The following is a 23,621-nucleotide window of genomic DNA, read 5'->3' on the forward strand; positions in this document are numbered from 1 at the left end:
GAGTTTAAGGTTGATCAACTCACCCGAAATGCAGAATTTCTCACTGGGATGCACACTTTGGATGTAAGCACAATTATTCATTCTCCTTAGCAGCCATATAAATAAACTCAAATACCCTTCGGTTGCCTTAATCCTCTGCAATGAATTGAAAAGTTTTTGTGTGAGCCCAGGATACTTACTATGGTCTCCAAGATTCACTGGACTCCAGAACTTACCCCATCTACTCTTGCCGGAGCTGTTTTTTAATGCCTTGTATTTTGGAGGGAATCTGGGTGTGGGAAGAGTTGATTTGTTTACCTGGGGTTGGTGATTCATCCAACATGACAAGGAGCTTGGAACTAAGCACACCACGCAGAGAGAAAGGAAGTCGCAATTCAGGGAACCCCTGTCGGGAAGGCAGGGAAGAGTTTACTCTTCAATCTCCTGAAGACAAAGTGATCAGAGATCAAGTCTATTTCTCCTATGATTCCCCAGTGTAGGTGGAGATCGGGAACTCACTCCGCGGTTCCTCAAGGGCTTTGCCCCACCGCTCCAGCCCAGGTTAAGAACAAATCCAGTCCAGGCAATCTTTCTAAACCAGGTGTACACCCTCTAGGGGGCGGGTCCCCAGAGGCGAAGGCGTTTCGCCTCCCCTAGCCCAACCAATGGTGGCACGCAGAGGTCAGAGGGGCATTTTCCTCAACCAACCAGTGCTCCGCGGCCTTTCAAAGCCACGCCCCCATGCCCCTCCCTTAGGCGGATACTCCTAAACCTGCAGCTCAGCCCACCGCTGTTTTCGGAAATGAGGTCTCCCTGGCCTTTCGTGAGTCTGGGCAAGCTCTGGGCAGCCTGCACGTGGCCTTCGTAAGCTCACTCCCCCCTCGTCATGAGCACGTCCAGGGTTCGCGCTTCCCTATTTCCAGAGTCCGCCGAGCCCTTTGCCCGGCTGACTGCAGACAGACCCACGAATACTTCCTACTTCTGAGAAGCCCGCCTCTCGCCTTAGCAGCCAAGTCCCATAGGTTGGCCAGGCTGCGCACAGCGCTCCGATTGGAAGGGGGGGGGGGCTGTCCGTCAATCATTTCCTCAATGCACAGACTACTCCACTCCACCTTCATCCCCTCGCCTTCTCGGGTGGATAAGGGAGCGTGAAGTTACCTCTGTTCTGGCGGAGCACCACTATTGGTCGGGCACCAGTATCCATCATGACTGGGGCTGCCAAAGTCCTCGAATGAAGAGGGACATCGGCTTGAGCCTACGATTGGGCCCGGGGATATGTCAGTCAAGATGGGCGGGTGCAATCTCAAGCCATGGCACAATACTGGTAGAGATAGGCGGCCAGCGTACCGGCGGAAGCGCTGAAGGAGAGCCGGTTTCTCTTGATTGGGCCATGAGGGAGGCAGTGCCGCCCTCCGACTCCGGATTGGCTGGACGTGAGCCGAGCCCCCCTCACGCCGGCAGCCTTCTGTAGGAGAAGCGGGCCCGGCTCGCCTGTGCCAGCCGGGCCAGCCAGTGCGGTTATAGGCGGCTCACCGGGTCCCTAACCGGAGCGACGTAAATCTGGGAGGGGCGCGCGTCATCTCAACGGTGAGGGGACACCAGTAGGCGGCGGGAGAGAGGGCTGCGGCGCGGCGGAGAGCGAATAAGGCGCCTCAACCGGAAGCGTCTTGGGAGCGACGTCGCTCCCGGAAGCGTGGCAAGACGGACTCCGCACCCGGAAGTGTGATGCTACCGCGGCTTGAGAAGTGATGGTACCCGGCCAATTGAGATACGGGGTTAAAACAGGTGTGTATGTATCTTTATTTTCTAGGGCCCAGTGGGACCTCCCTTTTCGGAAAATGTTGGAGGGTGCGCGTATTTGGCATGTTTTTGACTGTTTCATCCTGTTGAAACCCGACGGGAAATGAGCACTAGGAATGTGTCCGAGGGGGCCAGGCTCAGTAGAGGCTTTTAAGAACTTTCTTTTGCCGCCTGTCACCTTCAATTCTTCTACCCCACAGGGATGTGCAGATGGAGGCTGGAGGTGACACTACTGCCCCACCCCCTGGGGACGTGGAGGACTTGGAGGACACTCGGTTTCCCAGTGAGGTGGCAGGAGACGGTGGAGGGCTTCGCGAAGACCCACCGGATCCTGGAGACGGGGACCAGGAGGAAACAGGTATGCCTTCCCCTCATTCGGGTCTTGGAAGGAATCCCTACGGAGTGTCTTTGTTGAGGGAGGTCAATGGAGCACCAGCGAAGAGTCTTTTGGGACTCAGGAAAGTAGCTTAAACCATAGCAGGATCAGTAGGAGGTCATTGTGGACACACGGTGTAATTTAAATCATGGAGGAATGACAAGGAAATCCGTGGGTAACAGGGGATGTTCCCTGGGGCCTTGGTGTGAGTTCAGGTCTTTGATGAATCAAGAAGAGATTGGGGTCACAGAGGGGCATGGGGATTTAGGATGTTTAGGTCAATGAATGACCAAAAGAAAGTTAATACAGTCGAAGGGGAACTATTTAGAAGTCAGTGTCTTTGGTGGCTAAGGTGTTATGTAAGTCCTTGCGGTGGGAAAGGGGATCAGTGGTGACCATTGGGCACTCAGTGTTTTCATCATTGAGGAATCAATGGTGACTTGTTGGGGGCAGTCTTTAAGGAACCAGAAATTAGTGGATGTTAATGGTGATCATCGGTAGGGAGGCGTGGACATCAATGAGTTTATTTGGAGAGTGAGATGACCTATAGGAGAGTCTTTGAAGACCCAGCTGGATGTGTAAAGGTATTTGATGGAGACACAATGGGAGTCTTTGGGGAATCAATGTTCACTGACCGCTTTGGAATGAGTGGATGTTAGTGGCATCATCAGGAAGGATGAGTGGACGTCACCGAGAATAAATGGTGGTGGTAGGGGGTAGTGTCTTTGAGAACTTGAGAATTACTGTCAATTAATGGCAGGTACTGGGAGGAGGTAATTGGTAACTGGGTAAATGGGGGATCCGTGAATGTCAACCAGAGAATGAGGGAATATGTGGTCACTGGGATTTTATGGGAAAATTGTTGAGACATACTTACGAATGGATAATAATGGATGTCATTGAGGGATGAATGGGTATTGACTGGAATAAAAGAGAAGAGTGTCAAGGGAGTCAGTAGGGGGCAGTGAAGTCCTGGGTTTTATTGGTGATTATTAATGACGGTCATGAAGAAAGTCATTATTATTGTCCTGTATTTTAGTGTATATTATAGTGGGTATTGTGAGGAAGGGAGTAGCTATCCGTGAAAATAAAGGGAGGTCAGGGAAATCAAAGGAGGTCACTGAAGTCCCGGGTGTTGGTGGAGATTAATAGTAGTCACTGGAGTGAAGGGAGAATGGAATAACAGGGTCAGAAGAGTCAGTGGAGGTCATATGAAGTCTCAGATGTTAGTAGAGGTCAGTGGTGGTCATGGTGGGGATGAAGCGCCCATGGAGTAAAATATTTTAGATTGTGTGACAGGGCAGTCATTGGAGGAATTAGTGATATTGTGGGGTCACTGGGATGTTAGTGAACAGCAGTGGGAGTAAATAGTGGATTAAGGAAGGCTTAAAGATCTGGGTGTTAGTGAATATTCATGGCCGTCATTGGGAGATTTAGTGGTTATCATCAAAAATATACATGGGTGACCAGAAGAGTCAGTGAGGTCATTAGGGATCAGTGAACATTGATGAGAATAAATAAGAGGTTAGGGAGGAGTGGGGCAGGGGGAAGGATTTAAATGAGAGAATATAGAGATATTAGTAGATGTCATGGTGGCCAATGAGGGGTGAGTAGGTACTAAGAGAATAAATGAGGGGTCAGAGGTTTTAGTGGGGAATCACTGAAGATGGAAATATTAATGGTCATTCAGAGGCTCTGGGGTGCTTTGAAGCCTTGGAAATGGCAGTTATTGAAAGAATAAACAGTCTCTAGGGACATAGTTCAATAATGACAATGAGAGATTGGATTGTTGGGGTTTTAGAGGGATCTCTTGGGTGTCATTGAGAGGCAGAGGAGACACCTAGAGGTCTGTGTCAGCAGCAAGGGTCACTGGGGAGCCGGTGGAGATTTGGTAAATCCTTGGGTACCTGGAGTTAGTGGGAGTCCACAGCCAGATGACCCACCAGGAGTTCTCTTTCAGAATCCGAGACAAAGGACCAGCCACCCAGCCTGCTGTCACCACTGCCCCAGTCAGGGGCCCCATCATGCACCTGTGGGCTCTGGGATCCCGCAGTCTCTGAGAATAGTCCCACAGGTGGCCCTGAGAGTGGCTCTGGGGGCCAGGGTGGGGACCCCAGCGACGAGGACTGGCGCAGCAAGCGGAAGCACGTGTTTGTGCTGAGCGAGGCAGGCAAGCCCATCTACTCGAGGTACGGCAGTGTGGAGGCACTGTCCACGACCATGGGTGTGATGACAGCCCTCGTGTCCTTCGTGCAGAGTGCAGGAGATGCCATCCGTGCCATCTACGCGGGTGAGCAAAGGAGGAGGTAGACCGGGGGATGGTGACTGGGAATCTGGCTGGCCCACCGGCTGCCTGGGGGACTAGCCCACCAGCCAGGGGTGAGTCCTTGTGTGTGTGGATGGCTGTCCAGGCGTCTGTCTGTTGTCCGTCCGTTTGGCCAGTTGGGTCCTGAGTGATTAACTCGCCCGGGTCGGAGTCACTGGCTGGATAAACTTCCTTATTTATCTGAAAGCGTGACCTCGGGGGCTCTGTGGCTGAGTTGGGTGTCTTGCTGGGCTCTGTGTCAGTCCTTGCTCTGTGTCATCCATGCTGTGTGCCTCACCTGATTCCTTGACCCATCGTGTCTCTGCGAATACCCACACTCCCCCCAGTTGTCCTTATCCCAGCCCAAGTGTACCATGGAGTGACCGCGTGAGCTTGGGCCAGCAGTGTGTGTGTTCAGGCAAAGAGCAGAAGAGCCCCGCCCGATCCCCTCCGGTCGCCGCTGACCCATCTCTCCCCCCCGCCCCCACCCTTCCCTCCCCTAGAGGACCACAAGCTGGTGTTCCTACAGCAGGGCCCACTGCTGCTGGTGGCCGTGTCAAGGACTCCGCAGTCGGCAGCCCAGTTGCGGGGGGAGCTGCTGGCTGTGCACGCACAGATAGTGAGCACGCTGACACGTGCAAGCGTGGCCCGCATCTTCGCGCGCAAGCAGAACTACGACCTCCGCCGCCTGCTGGCCGGTTCAGAGCGCACGCTGGACCGGCTTCTGGACAGTGTGGAACGCGACCCCGGTGCCCTGCTCCTGGGCGCCGTGCGCTGCGTGCCCCTGGCGCGCCCACTGCGGGAAGCACTGGGCGCGCTGCTGCGCCGCTGCACGGCACCCGGCCTGGCGCTGTCCGTGCTGGCGATCGGAGGGCGACTGGTGACGGCAGCTCAGGAGCGGACCGTGCTGGCCGAGTGCCGCCTGGACCCGGCCGACCTCCAATTGCTGCTCGACTGGGTGGGGGCGCCGGCCTTTGCGGCAGGAGAGGCATGGGCGCCTGTGTGCCTGCCCCGCTTCAACCCCGATGGCTTCTTCTACGCCTACGTGGCTCGCCTGGACGCCATGCCTGTCTGCCTGCTGTTGCTGGGCACCGACCCTGAGGCCTTCCATGACATGGCCACCTGCCGGCGCCTGGTGGAAGAGGGCATGCACACCCTCGGGGCCACGCGTGCCCTCCGGGAGGCTGCCAGCTTCTCTAGTGCCCCAGCAAGCAGTGCCCCTGCCTACAGCGTGCAGGCTGTGGGGGCACCCGGCCTCCGCCACTTCCTCTATAAGCCGCTGGATATCCCCGACCATCACCGCCAGCTGCCTCAGTTTACCAGGTAGGCCCTGACCCTATGGGCGGTTGGCTGGGCAGGCAGGCTTATTTGACTAAAAGATTCTTCTGTTGGACATGAGGCGGGAGACAGCCGGGCATCCTCTGGAAAGGTGGGATCGAATGGGTGTCCGTGTAATGAGGGAGGCTCAAGGAATCCCTTACTCTAACCCAGTGCTCAAGGAATCAATCCCTCGTTTGCTGGGGAAGCTGGGTCTCCAGCCCCTGAGAAACCCCAAGTCCGATGGGGAAGGCTCGGCTGCCTCATTTCATTGAACCCCTAGACTGAGGGGAGACGGGCGAGCCAAGGAGGCCTCTGACTGACCTTGGCCTTACCTCCCGCGGTCCCCGCAGCCCTGAGCTGGAGGCCCCGTACGGCAGGGAAGAGGAACGGCAGCGCCTGTCGGACCTGTACCACCGCCTGCACGCGCGCCTTCACAGCTCCTCCAGACCCCTGCGCCTCATTTACCACGTGGCCGAGAGGGAGACGCTGCTGGCCTGGGTGAGTCGGCTAGGGGTCAGAAAGGGTTCGTTCCCGACCTCGCGCCTCCTTTTCCCCCACCGGATCCCCTCCGACCATAACAGCCTCCATCGAGCACGCTGTGCCCTGCCCTGCATCACTGTTCCTGACGCTACATGTGTGTCTTTGAAACCCAGGAGGATCGCGGGGTCTCCAGCCCTCCAGTAGCCCCATCTGTTCTCTGTTCCCCTGTAAACAACCTGTACAGTGTCTTCCACTCTGAAGAGGTCACATTAACAGCCATCAGTGTGCCTCCTGCTTCCCGGTTAGCCCTGCCTGTGTGTGCACAGTGCACCTGTCACTCTGAGTCCCCAGCGCTCTTGAACATGACAGAGTTGGTCCCAGGCTGTGCCTTCTGCCCGGGGTGTTCTCCCCTGGGGTCTCCGGGGCTCCTCGCCTCCCCTCCCGTGGGTTTATTAAGGGTCAGTTATTCAGGGAGTTTGGTCAAGGTGACCCCGTGGGAAATAGCACCTTCCCCCAGGCTCTGCCATTTAGTACGCATATATTAAATAACTTCTTGTATGTCTGTTGTGTGTCAGGCATTGTTCTCACCTGAGAATTTTATTTTACTTTTACATTTTTTTCACTTTGATTTTTAAGCAATTTCAGACTTAGAAGCTGCAAAACAGTACAAATAATTACCATAAATAGGTCTTTCACCTAGCTTCCCCAGATGTTAACCACAGGCGCTTATTAAAATCAGGAAATTAGCATCACTACAACACCATCTCATCCACAGACCTCATTTAGATGTCACCAGTTGTCCCACTAACGCCCTTTTACAGCTCCAGAATCCAGCGTAGGATCATAGGCTGGGCTTACTTATTGTCTCGTTTAAACCCTCCGTGGTCTTTTTTGTTTTGCATGTCGTTGGCATTTCTCAAGGGTACCAGCTAGTTGGTTTGTAGAATGTCCCTCAACCTGGGTTTTTCTGATACTTTATCCTGCGTTTTGGGCAAAAATATCCCCCGAGTGAGTGATGTGTCCTTCTCTGCATCCTGTCAGGAGTCCACAATATCAGTTTGTCCCGCTGTTGATGCTAACTTAGATCACTTGGTTAAGGTGACATCTCCCAGATTTCTCCACTATAGTGTTTTGCCTCCTTCATAACCGGCAAATATCTTGTGGTGATTATGTCAGACTTGTTTTTTTATCATACTTTCGTCCACCAATTTTAATATCCATTAATGATTCTTGCCTGCAAGAGTTACTACTTTGGTGTTTACCAGGTGGTGATTTTTGAACTCCATCATCCCTTCTACATTTATTGGTTGAGATTCTACTACTATATGGAAGAACTTTTCCTCCCCCTATTTATTGGTTGAATTTTTAATTTTCTATCAATATGGTCTCAGGGATTTTTCTTTAATTCTTTGTGGGCTCAAAGACTTTTCTGTCACTTATTTTGGTGCCCAAACGGTCTCTGATTTAGCCAGGCTGGCCCCTGTGTCTGAGACGTCTCCATCACTGTTGAAGCATTCTCATTTTCTGGCACAAGATGTTCCAGGCTCATCATGTACTTTCTCTGTGCCCGTCCTGGAATGAGCCATTTGTCTAACGAGCCCTTGTGCCTTTTCGTAGAGAGTGGCATTTCAAAATCAAGATATGGTAGGCCCAGGATTTTAAATTGGCTTGTCAGGAGATGACTCACTTAAGAAACGGCATCTAAGGGGGAGGTGGCAGGCCATGTGGGTTTCTAGAGGGAGAATGTGGGGCTTGTCTACAACAGCTGCTCCGTAAGTGTTAAGCTTGTTGTTAAGTGTTAAGCGTTGTTGTTGTTATACTCGGTGCACAGATGAGCAAACTGATATCCAGGAAGTACACACACACACACACACACACACACACACACACACACAGCCAGCATTACCCAATTGAAGCCACTAGATCCAGCTGATTCCTTGGCCCAACTGAAAACCCCTGGCCCGCCATGATATTAGCTTACCTATTTTAGCCCAGTGACCAGGTAGCACCAGGTGGGAGCCCTCGCCAAGTGTGTTTTCCAAACAGGAGACAGGCATGGGGCTAGGGTGGGGCAGACGGGACAGGGCATGACCAGCTCTGGCTCAACAGACTCTTGTCCCCTCTCAAACCTGCAGGTGACTTCCAAATTTGAACTCTATACCTGCCTCAGCCCCCTGGTGACAAAGGCTGGTGCCATCTTGGTAGTGACCAAACTCCTGCGCTGGGTGAAGAAAGAGGAGGACCGGCTCTTCATTCGTTACCCACCCAAGTACTCCACACCCCCAGCAGCCCCAGCTGCCTCTACAGACCAGCCTTCCCATAATGGCTTGTTCACTGGACCTTGAGAGGCTGCTAGATTGAGCAGCGCTGGGAACCACCACCTTTAGCTTTTACCTTCTGTCTCCACCCTGGAAATGGGGCGCAGGAGGGGCAGGGGAGAGGCTGCTTCCCCCCTGCACCTCCACCTCTGGGGCAAATCCTTAGGCCTCCCTCTGCCTCCCTCTCCCTCTGCCTCACCTCCTCCACCTGGATGACGTGCCAGCCTCTGTTAGGGGCCGTCTCCTCCCCCACACCCCCTGTCCTGCATCAAGAGTCGGCCTCCTTGATGGGCTCTCAGCCCTGAGTGTCCAGGGCTGGCCAGGGTCCCCAAGGGGGGCCCACAGGGGCTCTGGAATTGGGAATGCGGTGCCAGCCTATGGCTGGAGCCAGCCTGGGGATATTTTAAAGAAAAAAAAACAAAACTGTACATAAAAGGCCTAAAACCGGTTCCCACGAGGACATTCCTTTGCCCTTCACCTACTTCGTCTTTACCCTGTCAAAAGTGGCCCCCATCAATGTAGCTGCTGCTGCTAGTAGTGAGAAGGTGGCCTCCAGGGCCTACCTGGCTCTGTAACCCAGGCAGATCACCTGACTTCGCACATGGCTGAGATCCAGACTTTTTACGCAGGAGGTGCCCTCGGCTTCCAAGGCTCGTTGCACTCCTCTATGAAAAGGAGGAAACGTCGCGTAGGCTGTCACGTGAGGATCTGTAAACGACAGGGGTCTCGACCTCTTGTGTGCCACCGCACAGCACACGTGTATGTGTCCCAGACTCACAACCTGCACAGCAACCTAGAGAGGGAAAGCCCTCCCTAGAGTTTGTATGTGTGTGCACAGCACTCATTCCTCAACCGAACCAAGACCCAGCTGTGCTCCTGTTTTGCCTCCCCCGGAGTTGGCGGGCCTCAGGGTAGACGCATGCGCGCTGTCAATGAGGGGCCCCGGTCCGCGCTTGGCTACAGCTGAAGCCTCATTGCTTCTCCGCCCGGGTCAACTGGCGAGCGGACACGCACTATACGCATGCGCGCCGCAGAGCCTGTAGCCCTCGCATAGGTGGGGTTTTTTTTTGTTTTTTGTTTTAACCAATCGTCATCCGAGGCGCACGCAAGCGCAACCTCCCGCGTGTAGGAAAATGGCGGGGAAGTTAGAGCCTTTGGCAATGGAGCCGCCGGAAGTTGTGGAGGAGACCGAGGAGGCTGAAGGTAGGGAGGGCGAGCAGGCGTCTCCGCAGTCGGGTCGGAAGGGAGGGAGGCTTTGTCCCGTAACAATAATGAAATATTAGTAGCGGTACTAAAAACGTGAAAATTTAAGCCTTTTATAAAAAAAACCCTTCATCAAAGGGGAGACAACTGACTATTCTCAATCTAGATTAACTCCTGTCAACTTCGTTGGGTATGTTGACTTAAAAGGAAGAAACAACAGCCTGTATATTTCGGTATGCATCCCTTCACACAAAACACGGAGGTGGATGTTGTCACAAGAATCACCCTGCTGCCGCCACACCGAAGAAAATCCCCAGTAATTCCCCAGTGTCCTTTCACACCCAGCCCACGTCACATTTCGCGTGGACTCTTGGGTCTTAATGGAGAATGGCCTGTCCCATGGACAGCTTTTCTCCACAGCATTTTGTCAGTAATGACACCCCACTCCCTAGTGAGAGGGGAAAAATTGCCCTAGAGATCACTAGAAATCACAGTGTAGCCAGAAGAAGAAAATCTCCCCCAAGACGGTGAGCCGCCGCTCTCCCCCTAACATTTCTTCGTTACAGACATTTTCGGAATGTGCACGACTACAGCAAATAACATGGTGAAGGCCCATGTATCCATCACTCTGGTTTCAAATGTCGACTCTCTGCCCTCCTCTGATCTATCCCTGTCCCCCTTCCTGCACACTCTTTAAACCGTTATATTAATAACATGTTGGATTGCATCTTTCCAGATCTATCTATGCAGGCATCGTCAATAGTTACGATTGTTATTTCTCCAGCACCTAAAACAAGGCCTGCTTGGTATATAGTAGGTACTCAGTAGTTTTCTTTTTTGTATTGTATGGATAACTAATAACTTTACCAGGAAGAGCTCTCTTAAATAAGGGCTACATGTGGAGGGCCAGCTTTAAGCAAAGAACAGACAGAAATGAGAAAGCTGCAAATAGACCTCATGTATTGAGCAGTTACTATAGCACTTATGATAGTAACAACTGTGCTGAAAACTATTTTAGTTTCAAGCTTTCAAATTAGTCACAATTGAAGTTAGGATTAACTTCACCAGCAACAGAGAAAATTGAAAAGCATATCAAGCTATCATTTTCTAGCCCATTGAAAATGGCTTTAAAAAGAGAGGCTTCAAATCTAGTATTGATTACTCTGTGGGGAAACAGCCTGTCTCTTGCCTCACTCAGAGAACTGACCACTAAAGACTTTGCTAGAAGCAGTTTGGAAGTATATGTTTAGCATCTAAAATGCTATTCCGAGGGGCGCCTGGGTGGCGCAGTCGGTTAAGCGTCCGACTTCAGCCAGGTCACGATCTCGCGGTCCGTGAGTTCGAGCCCCGCGTCAGGCTCTGGGCCGATGGCTCGGAGCCTGGAGCCTGTTTCCGATTCTGTGTCTCCCTCTCTCTCTGCCCCTCCCCCGTTCATGCTCTGTCTCTCTCTGTCCCAAAAATAAATAAAAAACGTTGAAAAAAAATTTAAAAAAAAAATAAAAAAAAAAAAAAATAAAATGCTATTCCGTATCTTTAGTCACCGTGCTCAGTAATCAGAGAGTATGCAGATGTGTGGACCACAAAGGATCACTGGAGTGTTGCGGATGGAAGTACAACACAAGGAGCAATCAGGGAAATGGCTGGATTTAGATCTGTCCATGCATATCATGGAATGCTTGTGTGGCGGATATTATTTTAAGCAGTAGGGGGAAAAATCCAATCTCATTTAAGATACTTAACAATGGGTTTTAAAAGCGTAAGATCATGGTTTGTTGACACAGAAGGAGCTCCAAAGGTGATCATAGTTTTATGAGAGGAAAGCAAATTGGGATTTAAAAAAACCAGAGGGCCATGTCAACTAGAGCCCTATGTATGTCGCACAGAACAGCGTCTGAAGCTAAAGGCCTAACTAATGACCCTCAACAAGGGACGTAGGTTTTTAGGAGTGCACAAAGGTGGAGGAATTTTGTGATGTTTTTTTTCTCTTTTATTTTTCTTTCAGGAAAGTGTTTTCTATAATTTTAAAATATAAGAGAAATAGGGAAATTTTTGAATGGCATCAGAGGATCATATACTGACCTTGAGCACTGTTAACATCCCAGTTTTGATGGTTATACTGTGGTTACCTAGTAGAGTCCCCTTGGGTATAGGAAATATACACTGGAATAGTAAGGAATAATGGGCCATGGTGCCTGCAATTTGTGTTACAGAAATGCTCACAACTGGGAAGTCTGATACCAAGGCAGATAAGAGCATTGGGGCCTTTTTCTACCACTTTTATGTACATCTGAAATTATTTCAAAATAAAATGTTAAAAGGGACTCCTGCTGTACAGGCTGTTTTATAATATACACTCCTCAAAATTTTTATCAGGACGTTAGTCTGATTATTTAAAAGATTTGCTGATAACTCACGATGACTAGGACTAGAAATGAAGTGGGGAGGAAAAATACAGACAGAGCTTTGGCAGAAATGGTTACAAAAGCCGGCTGTAAAAGGCACGGAGACAATCGAGAAATCACGTTATCTGGGCACTGGATGGTATTACATGATGACTGTTACTCTTGTTGGTGTGGTTAAAGGTTTGGAGTCATCTAGTGAAAATCCCTTAAGTAGCTGAGACTCTTCATGAAATATCCAGGGATGAAATGTCAGGAAGCATAGGGCTTTCTTGAACATACCTCAGCACAGGAAAAACGTAGCTGAAGCAAATACGAATGACTATTAATAGCTGTCAGATCTCAGCAACGCAAAAATCAAAAAGTATCATCATGGTGTCCTCTCTACTTTTGTGTGCGTTTGGAAATCTTCGTGTGGAACACTAAAAAGAAAGCAAATAATCAGAACTACTTCCCCCTTGTTAATAAAGTAGCTTTAATTTTTGTTTCACTTCCAAATATTGAATATTATAAAAATTTAAGAATCTCAAGCAGAGACATACCAACCTGGTATTACTGATTATATCAGAGAAAGGCAGTAAGATTTAGGGCTAAGGCGAGAAGGAAAAGTGTCTTTTTAACTTCACCGATTTCTGTAGTGTCCGAATGTTTTGGGGGGTAAGAAAGTAAAAATTAAAGCAATACATGAAATACATTTTACTAAAAGGTCTGAGTGTGTTCAAAGGCAGTAGTTACCTCTGGGAAGGGGAGTAACTTGATGAAGGGGCTGTTCATGAGAGGAAGCTTTTACTTTTGGTCCAGGTTTTTCTTTTTCTTTTTTTTTTTTTTTTAACGTTTATTTATTTTTGAGACAGAGAGAGACAGAGCATGAATGGGGGAGGGTCAGAGAGAGGGAGACACAGAATCCGAAACAGGCTCCAGCCTCTGAGCTGTCAGCCCAGAGCCCGACGCGGGGCTCAAACTCACGGACCGCGAGATCATGACCTGAGCTGAGGTCGGCTGCCCAACCGACTGAGCCACCCAGGCGCCCCTGTCCAGGTTTTTCTACATTAGCTTATTAAGTGCTGAAAAATTCAAAAGCAAAATTAAATTAATGCATGCTAATTTGTAAAGGATTTCAGACAAGACAGAAAGATGTACAGAAGGTGAACATATCACCCCAAACATTTTTTAAATTTTTATTTACTTTTTTTAAATGTTTATTTATTTTTGGCAGAGAGAGACAGAGCATGAGCAGGGGAGGGGCAGAGAGAGAGGGAGACACAGAATGCGAGGCAGGCTCCAGGCTCTGAGCTGCAGCACAGAGCCCGACGCGGGGCTCAAACTCACAGACCACAAGATCATGTCCTGAGCTGAAGTCAGATGTTCAACTGACTGAGTCACCCAGGTACCCCAACCACCAAATATTTTAACAAAATTTAATAAGCCTAGGTTAAGAAAGAAGCCCTGATTTAAAACATGATTTCTAATGGCTACAAAAGATTTCATCCTACGAATGTGCTGTAGTTAACTAAGATATCTTTAGGTTGCTTCAGTTTTTTAAGATTAGAAACAATGAACAATTTGCCCACCATCGTTTATTTTCTTAAGATAGATTCCTAGATAATGGAATTTCTGATCTGGAGGATTTGACTAATTTTTTTTTTCAACTTTTTTTTTTTTTTAATTTTATTTTTGGGACAGAGAGAGACAGAGCATGAACGGGGGAGGGGCAGAGAGAGAGGGAGACACAGAATCGGAAACAGGCTCCAGGCTCCGAGCCATCAGCCCAGAGCCTGACGCGGGGCTCGAACTCATGGACCGCGAGATCGTGACCTGGCTGAAGTCGGACGCTTAACCGACTGCGCCACCCAGGCGACCCGATTTGACTAATTTTTTAATATTTACTACTAAAAAGCTTGAAATGTAAGACTGGTTTTGCCTATCATTTTGGCAAACATTAAAAAGTTTGAAAATGTATTTGGCTGCTAAGATTACGGGGAAGGAGTCTTTTGTGGACCTGCTTGAAACAAGTGGAGAGCAATTTCATAATACACATCAAATTTAGTAACACACATGCCCTTTAATCCAGCAGGTAGCCTAGTAGGAATTTATCCAGTAAATATATTCCCATACCTGCACAAAAAAGAATGTATGGGGATGGTTTTCTGGTTGAATTGTGTCCCTCCCCCAAATTTATGTCTACCAGAACCTAAAAATGTGACCTTATTTGGAAATAGGGTCTTTGTAGATATAACTAGTTAAGATAAAGTCATACTAGATAGTAGAAGAGGGAAATTTGCACATACAGAAATACACAAATGCCAGGTAAAGACACACACAAAAAAGGAAGACCCCAAGGGAAGACCCATTTTGTGGTGCTTTGTTATGGCAGCCCAAGAAAACCAATACAGAGGGTCACTGTGGTATTGTTTATAACAACAAAAAGGGAAACGTCCTGAATACCCATCAGTAAGGGGGCTTCTCTTAAATTATGGTATATCCATTCAGTGAATCACTATGAAGCCACTAAAAAGAATAAAAAAGATCACCAGTATACCTTGTCAAATGAAAAATACAAGATGTGGACCATTCATGAGGCAACACTACTTGTATAGAAAGAGTGGACTTGTGCTCGTATATGAATTGAATTATCTCCAACTACACAACAAAGAGCTTGTAACACTAGTGGTCTCTCTGAAGGGGAAGTGAGAAGCTTAGGGTCTTAGGAGGAGGGACTTTTCCCTGTATGTTACTGTGAGTAAGTATCTCTTCCTTTATCCTGTGGCTATCATATGTGTTTTTCTAGCGGCCTTTCATTTTCTCTGCCCAGTGTTCCTCAGAGAGGAGTGGGTCACTGGGATTTGACCTTTTATCATTGATTTCAAGAGTTGAAGATGTTGAAATTTTTCCTGTGGCTTTTTTGTTGTTGTTGTTATAACTTTATTTTATTTGTTTTAAGTTTACTTATTTATTTTGAAAGAAAGAGAGCACAAACAGGGAACGAGCAGAGAGAGAGAAGGAGAGAGAGACTCTTTACCAGGCACCATGCTGTCAGCACACAGCCAATGCAGGGCTCAGTCTCACAAACCATGAGGTCGTGACCTGAGCCGAAATCCAGAGTTGGACGCTTAATTGACTAAGCCACCCAGGTGCCCCTGTTATAATTTTAAAAGTGACACAGGCTGGTGTTAAATACATATAGAAGTATAAGTGGTGAAAATTGTTTTTGAGTCAAGATCCAAATACATTGGATACAATTGGATACAATTAAAATTCCAATGAGGGCGCCTGGGTGGCGCAGTCGGTTGATCGTCCGACTTCAGCCAGGTCACGATCTCGCGGTCCGTGAGTTCGAGCCCCGCGTCGGGCTCTGGGCCGATGGCTCGGAGCCTGGAGCCTGCTTCCGATTCTGTGTCTCCCTCTCTCTCTGCCCCTCCCCCGTTCATGCTCTGTCTCTCTCTGTCCCAAAAATAAATAAAAAACGTTGAAAAAAAAATAATAAAATTCCAATGAATGATACTTGGGTCAAGTCTCTTAAGATCAATAGAGTTTCCCCTCTCCCTCTTTTTTTTTTTTTTTTTTTCTTCTTTGCCGTGTATTTGTTGAAGAAACCAAACTGTCCTCTGGAGTTTTCCAGCATCTGGATGACACTGATTGCATCCCCCATGGTATCATTTAACATGTTTCCCTGCCCCTTTTATTTCTTCCGAATTAGTATTTGGGTATAGAAACCTGGTAAGATTCCTGTTGTTTTGTTTTGTTTTGTTTTGTTTTGTTTTGTTTTGTTTTGGCGAGTATCCTTCATAAGTGCTGTTGTGATCTTCCATGAGGAGGCTCATAATACCTGGTTGTCTTCTTTTGATGCTAGTCATTGATGACCATATCCTGGACCTACTGATTCTTTAAAAATTTTTTTCATTACTTTAACATTTTTTCATATTATAATACAGGTAGTCAGATGTTAGAGGAGTATATTTATTTATTGTTGAGAGAGAGAGAGATCAGGGGTGGGGCAGAGAAAGAGAGAGAGAGAGACAGAGGATCTGAAGCAGGCTCTGAGCTGTCCGTACAGAGCCCGACTCAGGGCTTGAACTCATGAACCATGAGATCATGACCTGAGCTGAAGTCGGGCACTTAACTGACTGAGGCACCCCAGACCCATTGATTCTTTAAGAATTTGCAGCTTGTGGCCTATAATGATTTTTTAAAAAAAAAATTATCTGAAATCTTTCTGTCCTACTGCATCAGTTTGAACTTCATACTGATTCTAAACAGCAGCAGCAACAAAAATGCATCCCCTCCTTCTCTCACCCCCGCGTTTCATTTCATTAAGGAGATGCCTGTGGTGTCCTTTGACCTCTTGGGAGTAGCTGAACATGAGGAGTCCTGATTCATCCAACACACATCGTAAACCTCAGGGACAAGGGACGGGCTCTTGCAGGAGCCTGCTCTGTCTGGAAGCCCCTCAGCCTGTCCTCAGTTCCAGGTCAAGGGTGTCTACGCCTTCCTTCGCCCCTTCCAGAAGGCCTGGACTTTCCCTCCCTCCTGAAATTGTGGTTTTCATCTCCACAGGGCAGACCAAGCCTTTGAAGGTGCCTGAAGACTTGCTGGCAATGGTGAAAAAGCTGCACAAAGGTCATGCATGTCTTTGTGTCTGAGGCTCAGCCTGGGGTTTTGAGGCAGGCAGATGCGGTTCAAACCCAGACCCCTCAACTCACAACCTTGAGAAATTATCCCACTGCACATTCTCCCTCTTGCACAACTTAATTCTTTGAACTAAAAATATAGCTTCAAAATTCAAGAAGTATAAGAGGATGGAAAAGCCTCCTCTCTTACACACATCAACGCACACACAAACACCAGCCACCCGTGTCCCTGACCCAAGGGCTCGCAGCAACTATTTTTAAATTCTTAGGTATCTTTCCAGAGATTAAACAAAATGCATTCATGGGTGTGTATTCTTTGTCCTCCCTTTTAGTACACGATGGCAAATGGCAATGCAAATGACTGTACCTTGCTTCGATTGTTGAGGGGGCCCAGGAGCCAGCCTACATCTGGGCTGGGGCAGGGTACTGGCCACGTTTGAGGTTTGACCCCCACCCCAGCCCATCTGCAACTTAAATACTGTGATCCATTGGTCTGTTTGGTCTGTTCCAAATAAAAGAGAATCACTTCTTCCTCCTGCCCTCACACTGTCCCCCCAACCCCCATGGCCACCTGCAGAAGTGCATCGGGGCTGCTGCCTAGGCTAAAATTAGGTAGAGAACTTACGGGACTGGAAATGCAGGGTGTTGGTGACCCTCTCCAGTAAAGTGAAGACCCTCAGGAATTTGTTATTGTCATCAGCACCTTGGAGAGCCTCCAGGCTCCTGGAAGTCTCAGGGGATCGAGTTGGTGGCCTGGGAAAATCAAGGGCTTGAGTTTATTAACTCCAGAACTCCAGATTCTCAGGGGTTGGTAGTGAGACCCAGCAAGGGGTGGGAAGCTTTTGCCCCAATTCTGTGCGGCTGACTGAAGTCAGAGAGGGCTGAGGAGGAAGTCTTTTCCATACAGAGCCCTGAAATTGGGACTGAGAAGTTAGAGATGGTTCCCTAAAGAGAGAATGATCTCCCTATCACGGGAGAACCTTAAAGTTGCTATCCACAGAGGAAAGCATTTTTCTCATTTCTCAAACGTGGCCAAGACCACAGTCAGATGGACAGAAGTGACTGCCAGGCTTTCAACAGGGTGGAGCAGGTGGGAGATCTCCACACTCCCACCACACTCAAAATTACATCCAGAAGCCTCCAGCATGACCCAGGAGGCCCTGAGTGATCTGCCATCACACTTGCCCAACTTGCCTCCTGGTGCTTTTGACTTGCTCGCTAGACTCACACCAGCCACACCAGGCCCTTAGCCATTACTTGGGCATCTGCCTCACTCGCTCCCACCGCTGGGGCTTTGCCCTTGTCCCTCTGCCTGGCATGGTTCCCTCTTCCATGCTCCCACGCCATGGAGTGGGCAGGGCTCCCTTCCCTCACCTCTATATCAAGAAGCACCCTCTACCCTTTCCCTCTTCAACCCCTTGCTTCACTTTGTTCCATCCACCGCAGTTACTGTCGCCCACATTGATAGCCTGTATCTCCGTTCAATGTCCATTTTTCCCATGCAGGATGCACACCCTGCAAGGGCCTCTCACAGAACCCAACGTGTAGCAGGTGCTCAATAAAATCGTTTTGACTGCTAGTAGCAGAGACACTGTGCCAACAACCCACCCACCTCCATCTGCCTTAGACAGCCAGGCGTCTATCTTCTCTGGCTCAGTCTTCCTTTCGTTCTGCAGAGGGAAGTCTGGAGCCACAGATTGAAGACCTGATTAACCGGATTAATGAGCTTCAGCAAGGTAAACGCCAGGACCTAGGCTTCCTAGCTGGCCAGGAAGAACTTCGACTTGGAGTGCCTCCACTTCCTCAGCTCTAAAATCCAGGCACCTCTGGCTTCCTTAAAGATGAGTGTGCAGAGTCTCAGTGTGCAAGAGAATAGCAGAGGTAGAGGCTGCACTCACACAGTGTCTTCTCTTTTTTGGCCTAGCAAAGAAGAAATCCAGTGAGGAAATGGTAGAGGCCCAAGCTCTCTGGGAGAGCCTGCACAGGGAACTGGACTCCTGTAAGTGGCACTAAGAGAGGGACCCAGAGATCTTAGGAGCACTGCTGATGTTCTCTGCATGCCTCAAGGTCTTTGCATGGACTGTTCCCTCCACCTGCAGTGCTCTTATCCCTATAATCCAGATTGCCTTTTGTTGTCTCATCACCTTTCTGCTGTCAGCCCAAGCTTCATTCTAACAGGTCGACCTCAATGCCCCATCGGAATATAGAATGGCAGCTTCTGTCTGTCACTGTCACTTTCCTGCTTGACTTGTTTCTTCACAGCCTTTATTTCCACTTGACATAACAGATTTATTTCTAGTCATCTATCCCATTGGCCTAAACCCTGTGCATTCTGCAGTCTTCACTCCTTTGGCATTTGCGGAGAATGTGGACACTGAGGGGGAGAAACTGGATCAGGTTGCCCCCCCCCAGTAGGAGATGGGTGCGGGTGGCAAGAAGATACCGCCCCCCCTGCCCTGGCACTGTACCTTACCTTCAGCAACCTTGGTATGCCTTGTGCGCGAAGTGGCAGTGGGGGCACGGGGTGTGGCCCCTGGAGGCTCAAAGTGTCACTGTGTTTTCCAGTGAATGGAGAGAAAGTTCACCTAGAGGAGGTCTTGAGCAAAAAGCAAGGTATTTATCAGCTCTCTGTCTTCACTGTTCTACCCCATTCTACCCACAAAAGCCCACCGTTCCCAGAATAGCTAGAGGAATCCCACTGACACCGAGTCAGGGTGCTTCCCTCTCTGCTCACATCTGTCCCTTGGCTGCCACCTGACTCGAAGTAAACACTAAGGGCCTCTGAGTGCCCTCCGATGTGTGATATGGTGTGGGGCCCATGACGTCCTCCCATCCCTGATTCCCCAAGAGCTCACACAGGGCTCCCTTGGTTCCTCTCCCCACAGAGGCACTGGGGATCCTCCAGCTGCACTGCCAGAGGAAGGAAAGTGGAGCTCAGAGGTAAGAGGTCCTGCCCAACTCTTCCCTACTTTGTTCCCAACCTGAAGGAGGATGGGGCGAGAGCTAGGGAATATATACCTTGGACACACGCTTCTCATTTTTCCTTTCTGCAGAGTAGCTAGACTTGAGACTCTCTCTCATCTTTGATATCAGATAATAGTGTTGAGATTAACTCACTCATTTAAACGTTCATTGCTAGTTTCTTTATTAAATAAATTTCACCCACTGGTGTTATTCTGAATCTCCTCTTGGTTATCCAGCTCTCCCACCATCCATTCAATTGTTTATCTATCTGCCCATTTCCCCAGTCATCCATTCACCCACCCACCCATCCATTCATCTACACATCTATGCAATCCTTTTCCAGCCAGCCAGCCAGCCAACCATTATGTCTTCCATCCAACCACCCATTCACCCTCACTCCATCTTTCCAATCACCCATTCATCTAGCTGTTTATTTCTTCCCCCAAGCATCCATCCAGACATCTATCCATCCTTCTAGCAATTCTTCCTTTATTTCTCTGTCCAGCCACCATCCCTCCACACTTCATTTGTCCAGCCAGCTATCCTCTCTTCCGCCAGTCACCCGCCCATCCAGTTATTGCCCATCCAACCATCTCTCTATCCACCTCCATCCTTTGAACCTTTCCTTTCTTGTGACCAGATGTCTCACACCCTGGCGGACCATGATTTTAACAGTGTAGGAAAACCTGGTGATAAAGTGGATGTATGCTTAACCACACCACACGTATCAGTTTATGTTCGTTTTTCTACCTAATCCTCACAATGACAAGGACAGGAGTTAAGGGCTACTGTCACCTTCCCACCACTACCACCATTTTACATATGAGGAAACTGAGACCCAGACTGGTCGAGTAGCTTGTCCAGGGTCCCAGTAGAATAGCAGATCCAGAATTCAGGTCAGGACTTTACAATCTATTAAGCCAAACTACTGTACCCCTCACTGAAGTTTCTTGGGAAGGCATGGTTTGATGAGGGACAGGATGAACAGGGTGATCATCTCAGAGGCCCTTAATGCTGCCCATTGTGTCACAGAAGGAAGGAGAATGATGAAGGTTATGAACAGACCACCCCACCCCCCAACCTTGCTGAAGGAAATGGAGGCTTATTTAGAGACTATGACTAAGAGCTGTCTTTCTCCTTCCAGGAAGAACATGTTGCAGGAGTGCACAGAGCAAATTTCTGTCCGTAACTGTCAGGTTACAGAGAGTTGCGGGCAGAGGAAGCTGGGGTAACCCCACATCTACAGCCTGATGTGGCACTGGCTGGGCATGGGAGTGGGGCTTGCATCAGGGATAGTTTGTTGGAAGAGGAGCTGTTGGAAACAAGGCTTGGAGAAGAAAGCCCATAAAGGGGCTCCTAGTAGAGGGAGCACCAGGCAGAGATCCAAGGGTCCCCCAAAGGAATCCCCAGACTGGGCCAGGCAGGGTGTCAGTCTCAGTGTCAGTCTAGCATGTGCTCTCTCATTCCTGGGTCTTGGCCCCTAGGGTTCAGGTTGAAGAACAGCTGGAGAATTTGATGAGCCAGCACAAGGACCTCTGGGAATTGCACGTGAGCCATCCTCATTGCCTCCAACCAAAGCCCTTCCTCTCCTGGCTTCTGTGTCCCCACAGACTGGCTCGGTGCCCACCCACTGCTCAGCCCCAACTCCATGAGATAGTCCTTGTCTCCTTTCTTCCTCTTACCCACCTAGTCACCCCTCCCGCTTTTACCTTAAATCTAGTCACCTCTTACCATCCCGCATTGCCATGTCTAGCATCTATGGCCCGGCCTGTTGCAGTAGCCTTTGCCGAGCATTCTGCTTACTTCCTGCTCACCTAGAGTTCGCTCCCCTTGCAGTGGCAAATGGGAACCCTGAAAAAGCCATGGTTTGATCATCCCTTCATTCAATTAATGTTGCTGGATGCATCCAGCAACATTCCAAGCAGGAAGAGACAGTGAGGAGCCAAAGGGGTCAAGGATTTGTTGTCCCCAGGATGGTTGGGGGGGTGGAGGGGGGCATACTCAGACTCCAAACAAAAAAATAAGTAGATAGATCATGTAATGTCAGTGGGGAAGGCGTCTCTAAGCAGGTGACATCTGAATGCAGACATAAAGTAAGGGAGGAAAACATTCAGGTTTCGTGGTGCAAATGCTCCCGGAAGCAATGAAAGGCAATGCAAAGGCCCTGAGGCTGACGCGCGTCTTGGGTATTTGAAGAAGAGCAAAGGGTGGGGTGGGGTGGGGGGTGGGGAGAGAAGAGATTTGAGAGGTGCACGGGGATATAGGGAGCTTCTGGAGAAGAAATGTGTCTCACCACCACCAACCACAGCAGGAACTGCACATGGAGTTAAATCGTTGAATGAATGAATGAATGAATGACCTAATTCGGGTAAGGACTTGCTGAGAGGACAGGCAGACGGACAGGTCCCCTCTCTCGCAGATGTTGAAGCAGCGATTGACCTGGGAGATACGTGCCCTGCAGAGCAGCAAGGAGCAGCTGCTCACTGAAGGTTGTACGCCGAGCAGGGGGCGGGGCGAGGGGCGGGGCCGAGTCCGCCGGAGCTCCCGGCCCCGCCCGTGACCCCCCGCCCACCCGCAGAGAAACTGGCCCTGGACAAGCTGCGGGAGGTGGAGCGGAGGCTGCGCTCGCCACCCGAGGTCGGGGGCGCCCGGATGGTGAACGACGGGTGAGAGGGCAGGGGCCCTGGGGTGAAGGGGAAGGAACCAGGAGGAGGGGAATGGGCTAACGTTCCCCCCTCGCTCCGGCACAGCCTCCAGCCGACCCCGGGGCGGGCTGGCGGGACTTCTGGGGTGCCGCGCTCCTTGCACCCCCGCCGCTCGCGCCTCGGCTGCTCTGCGTCTGCGGTCTCTGTCGGGATCTCGGTGGCTTCCTCCCCTTACCGCCCCACTCTCGTTCTCTTCTTCCTCTCTCCGCCCCCCCCCCCCCTGCTCTCCAGGCTGCCGGCGGAGGTGGAGATACTCGAGGGGCAGGAGACTGCCCCAAACCGTTGCCCCCCAAAGGACGCGGCCTGCAAAGGAGAGGTAGGGAGCCCGGCGATGGCGGCGAGGGGGCAGAGACGGCGGGGCTGCCCTCGGAGTCCCTGGGAGTCAGCGTCCGTGGGGAGCAGGGCGTCCCGGCGGAGGACGTGAGGGACAGGGTAAAGGCAGCCGCCCGCCCGCGTGCCCGGAGGCCAGCGCCCTCGGGAGCCGGGGCCCGCAGCCTGACTCGTGGCTCCCGCAGGCCGGCCCCGAGCGCCCCAGCGCCCGCAGCGAGGACCTGGAGCCGCCCCCAGACCCATAGGACCCGCCCCGCCCCCTCCCCCCACGCCCCTTCTTCGAAGGCGACCGGAAATAAAGGCGAGGATTTCGGACCGTCCTCCACCTCCAGCTTCAGTCTGTTCTCCAATTCCTAACTGTTTTACCAACAGGGGCTAAAGGGAACGTGTTAAACACCCATATAAGGTCCTGTATGTCTCCTAGTAAATCCCAGCCTCCCAACAGCCCCTGCGTCCCCCACAGACGCCACTGACCTCGGGCCCCTTCCCTGCCCCCCTCACCCGGGCAGTTCCAGCCAGCTGCTGCTGCACCCTCTCCAAGTACTTTTTCATCTCAGGGCCTTTGCCCTGCTGTGTCCTCACGTGGGGGGGTGGGGGTGGGGGCCTTCCCCCAGGTCTCTACAACAGCAAGTTGGTTAAGTATGTCAGCTCCCTTGGAGGCTGGCGTGGGGGACCCTGTTCCAAAAGGTGTCTTGTTGGGGCGCCTGGGTGGCTCAGTGGGTTGGGCATCTGGCTCTTGGATTTTGGTTGGGTCATGATCCCAGGGTGGTGGCATCGAGGCCCTGGTGCGACTCTGTTCTGAGTATAGATCCTG

At 50.3% G+C, this 23,621-nt stretch overlaps 2 protein-coding genes across 5 annotated transcripts; both read left to right on the plus strand.

The window, feature by feature from the left end:
• The first annotated feature begins 1,127 nt into the window (after window positions 1–1,127).
• On the plus strand, window positions 1,128–9,027 carry MON1B (MON1 homolog B, secretory trafficking associated). The gene is made up of 6 exons (XM_058706271.1): window positions 1,128–1,764; window positions 1,980–2,137; window positions 4,116–4,445; window positions 4,964–5,783; window positions 6,131–6,278; window positions 8,396–9,027. The coding sequence occupies exons 2-6, from the start codon at window positions 1,990–1,992 to the stop codon at window positions 8,603–8,605; spliced, it is 1,656 nt and encodes a 551-aa protein (XP_058562254.1). The 5' UTR covers window positions 1,128–1,764; window positions 1,980–1,989; the 3' UTR covers window positions 8,606–9,027.
• Window positions 9,028–9,165: 138 nt separating this feature from the next.
• SYCE1L (synaptonemal complex central element protein 1 like) lies at window positions 9,166–23,127 on the plus strand. Of its 4 annotated transcripts, XM_058706272.1 has the most exons (12): window positions 9,166–9,781; window positions 16,735–16,797; window positions 18,485–18,544; window positions 18,733–18,807; window positions 19,374–19,421; window positions 19,694–19,748; window positions 20,917–21,000; window positions 21,257–21,320; window positions 22,192–22,261; window positions 22,351–22,438; window positions 22,709–22,793; window positions 22,993–23,127. In XM_058706272.1, exons 1-12 carry the CDS (start codon window positions 9,712–9,714, stop codon window positions 23,050–23,052), a joined length of 822 nt encoding a protein of 273 aa, XP_058562255.1. In that variant the 5' UTR covers window positions 9,166–9,711; the 3' UTR covers window positions 23,053–23,127. The 4 variants fall into 4 exon arrangements, with proteins under 4 accessions (XP_058562255.1, XP_058562257.1, XP_058562256.1 ...); XM_058706274.1 differs by lacking the exon at window positions 20,917–21,000; XM_058706273.1 differs by lacking the exon at window positions 16,735–16,797.
• Window positions 23,128–23,621: the final 494 nt, after the last annotated feature.

Source organism: Neofelis nebulosa, chromosome 17, assembly GCF_028018385.1.
Source record: "Neofelis nebulosa isolate mNeoNeb1 chromosome 17, mNeoNeb1.pri, whole genome shotgun sequence".
NCBI classification, from domain to species: Eukaryota; Metazoa; Chordata; class Mammalia; order Carnivora; family Felidae; genus Neofelis; species Neofelis nebulosa.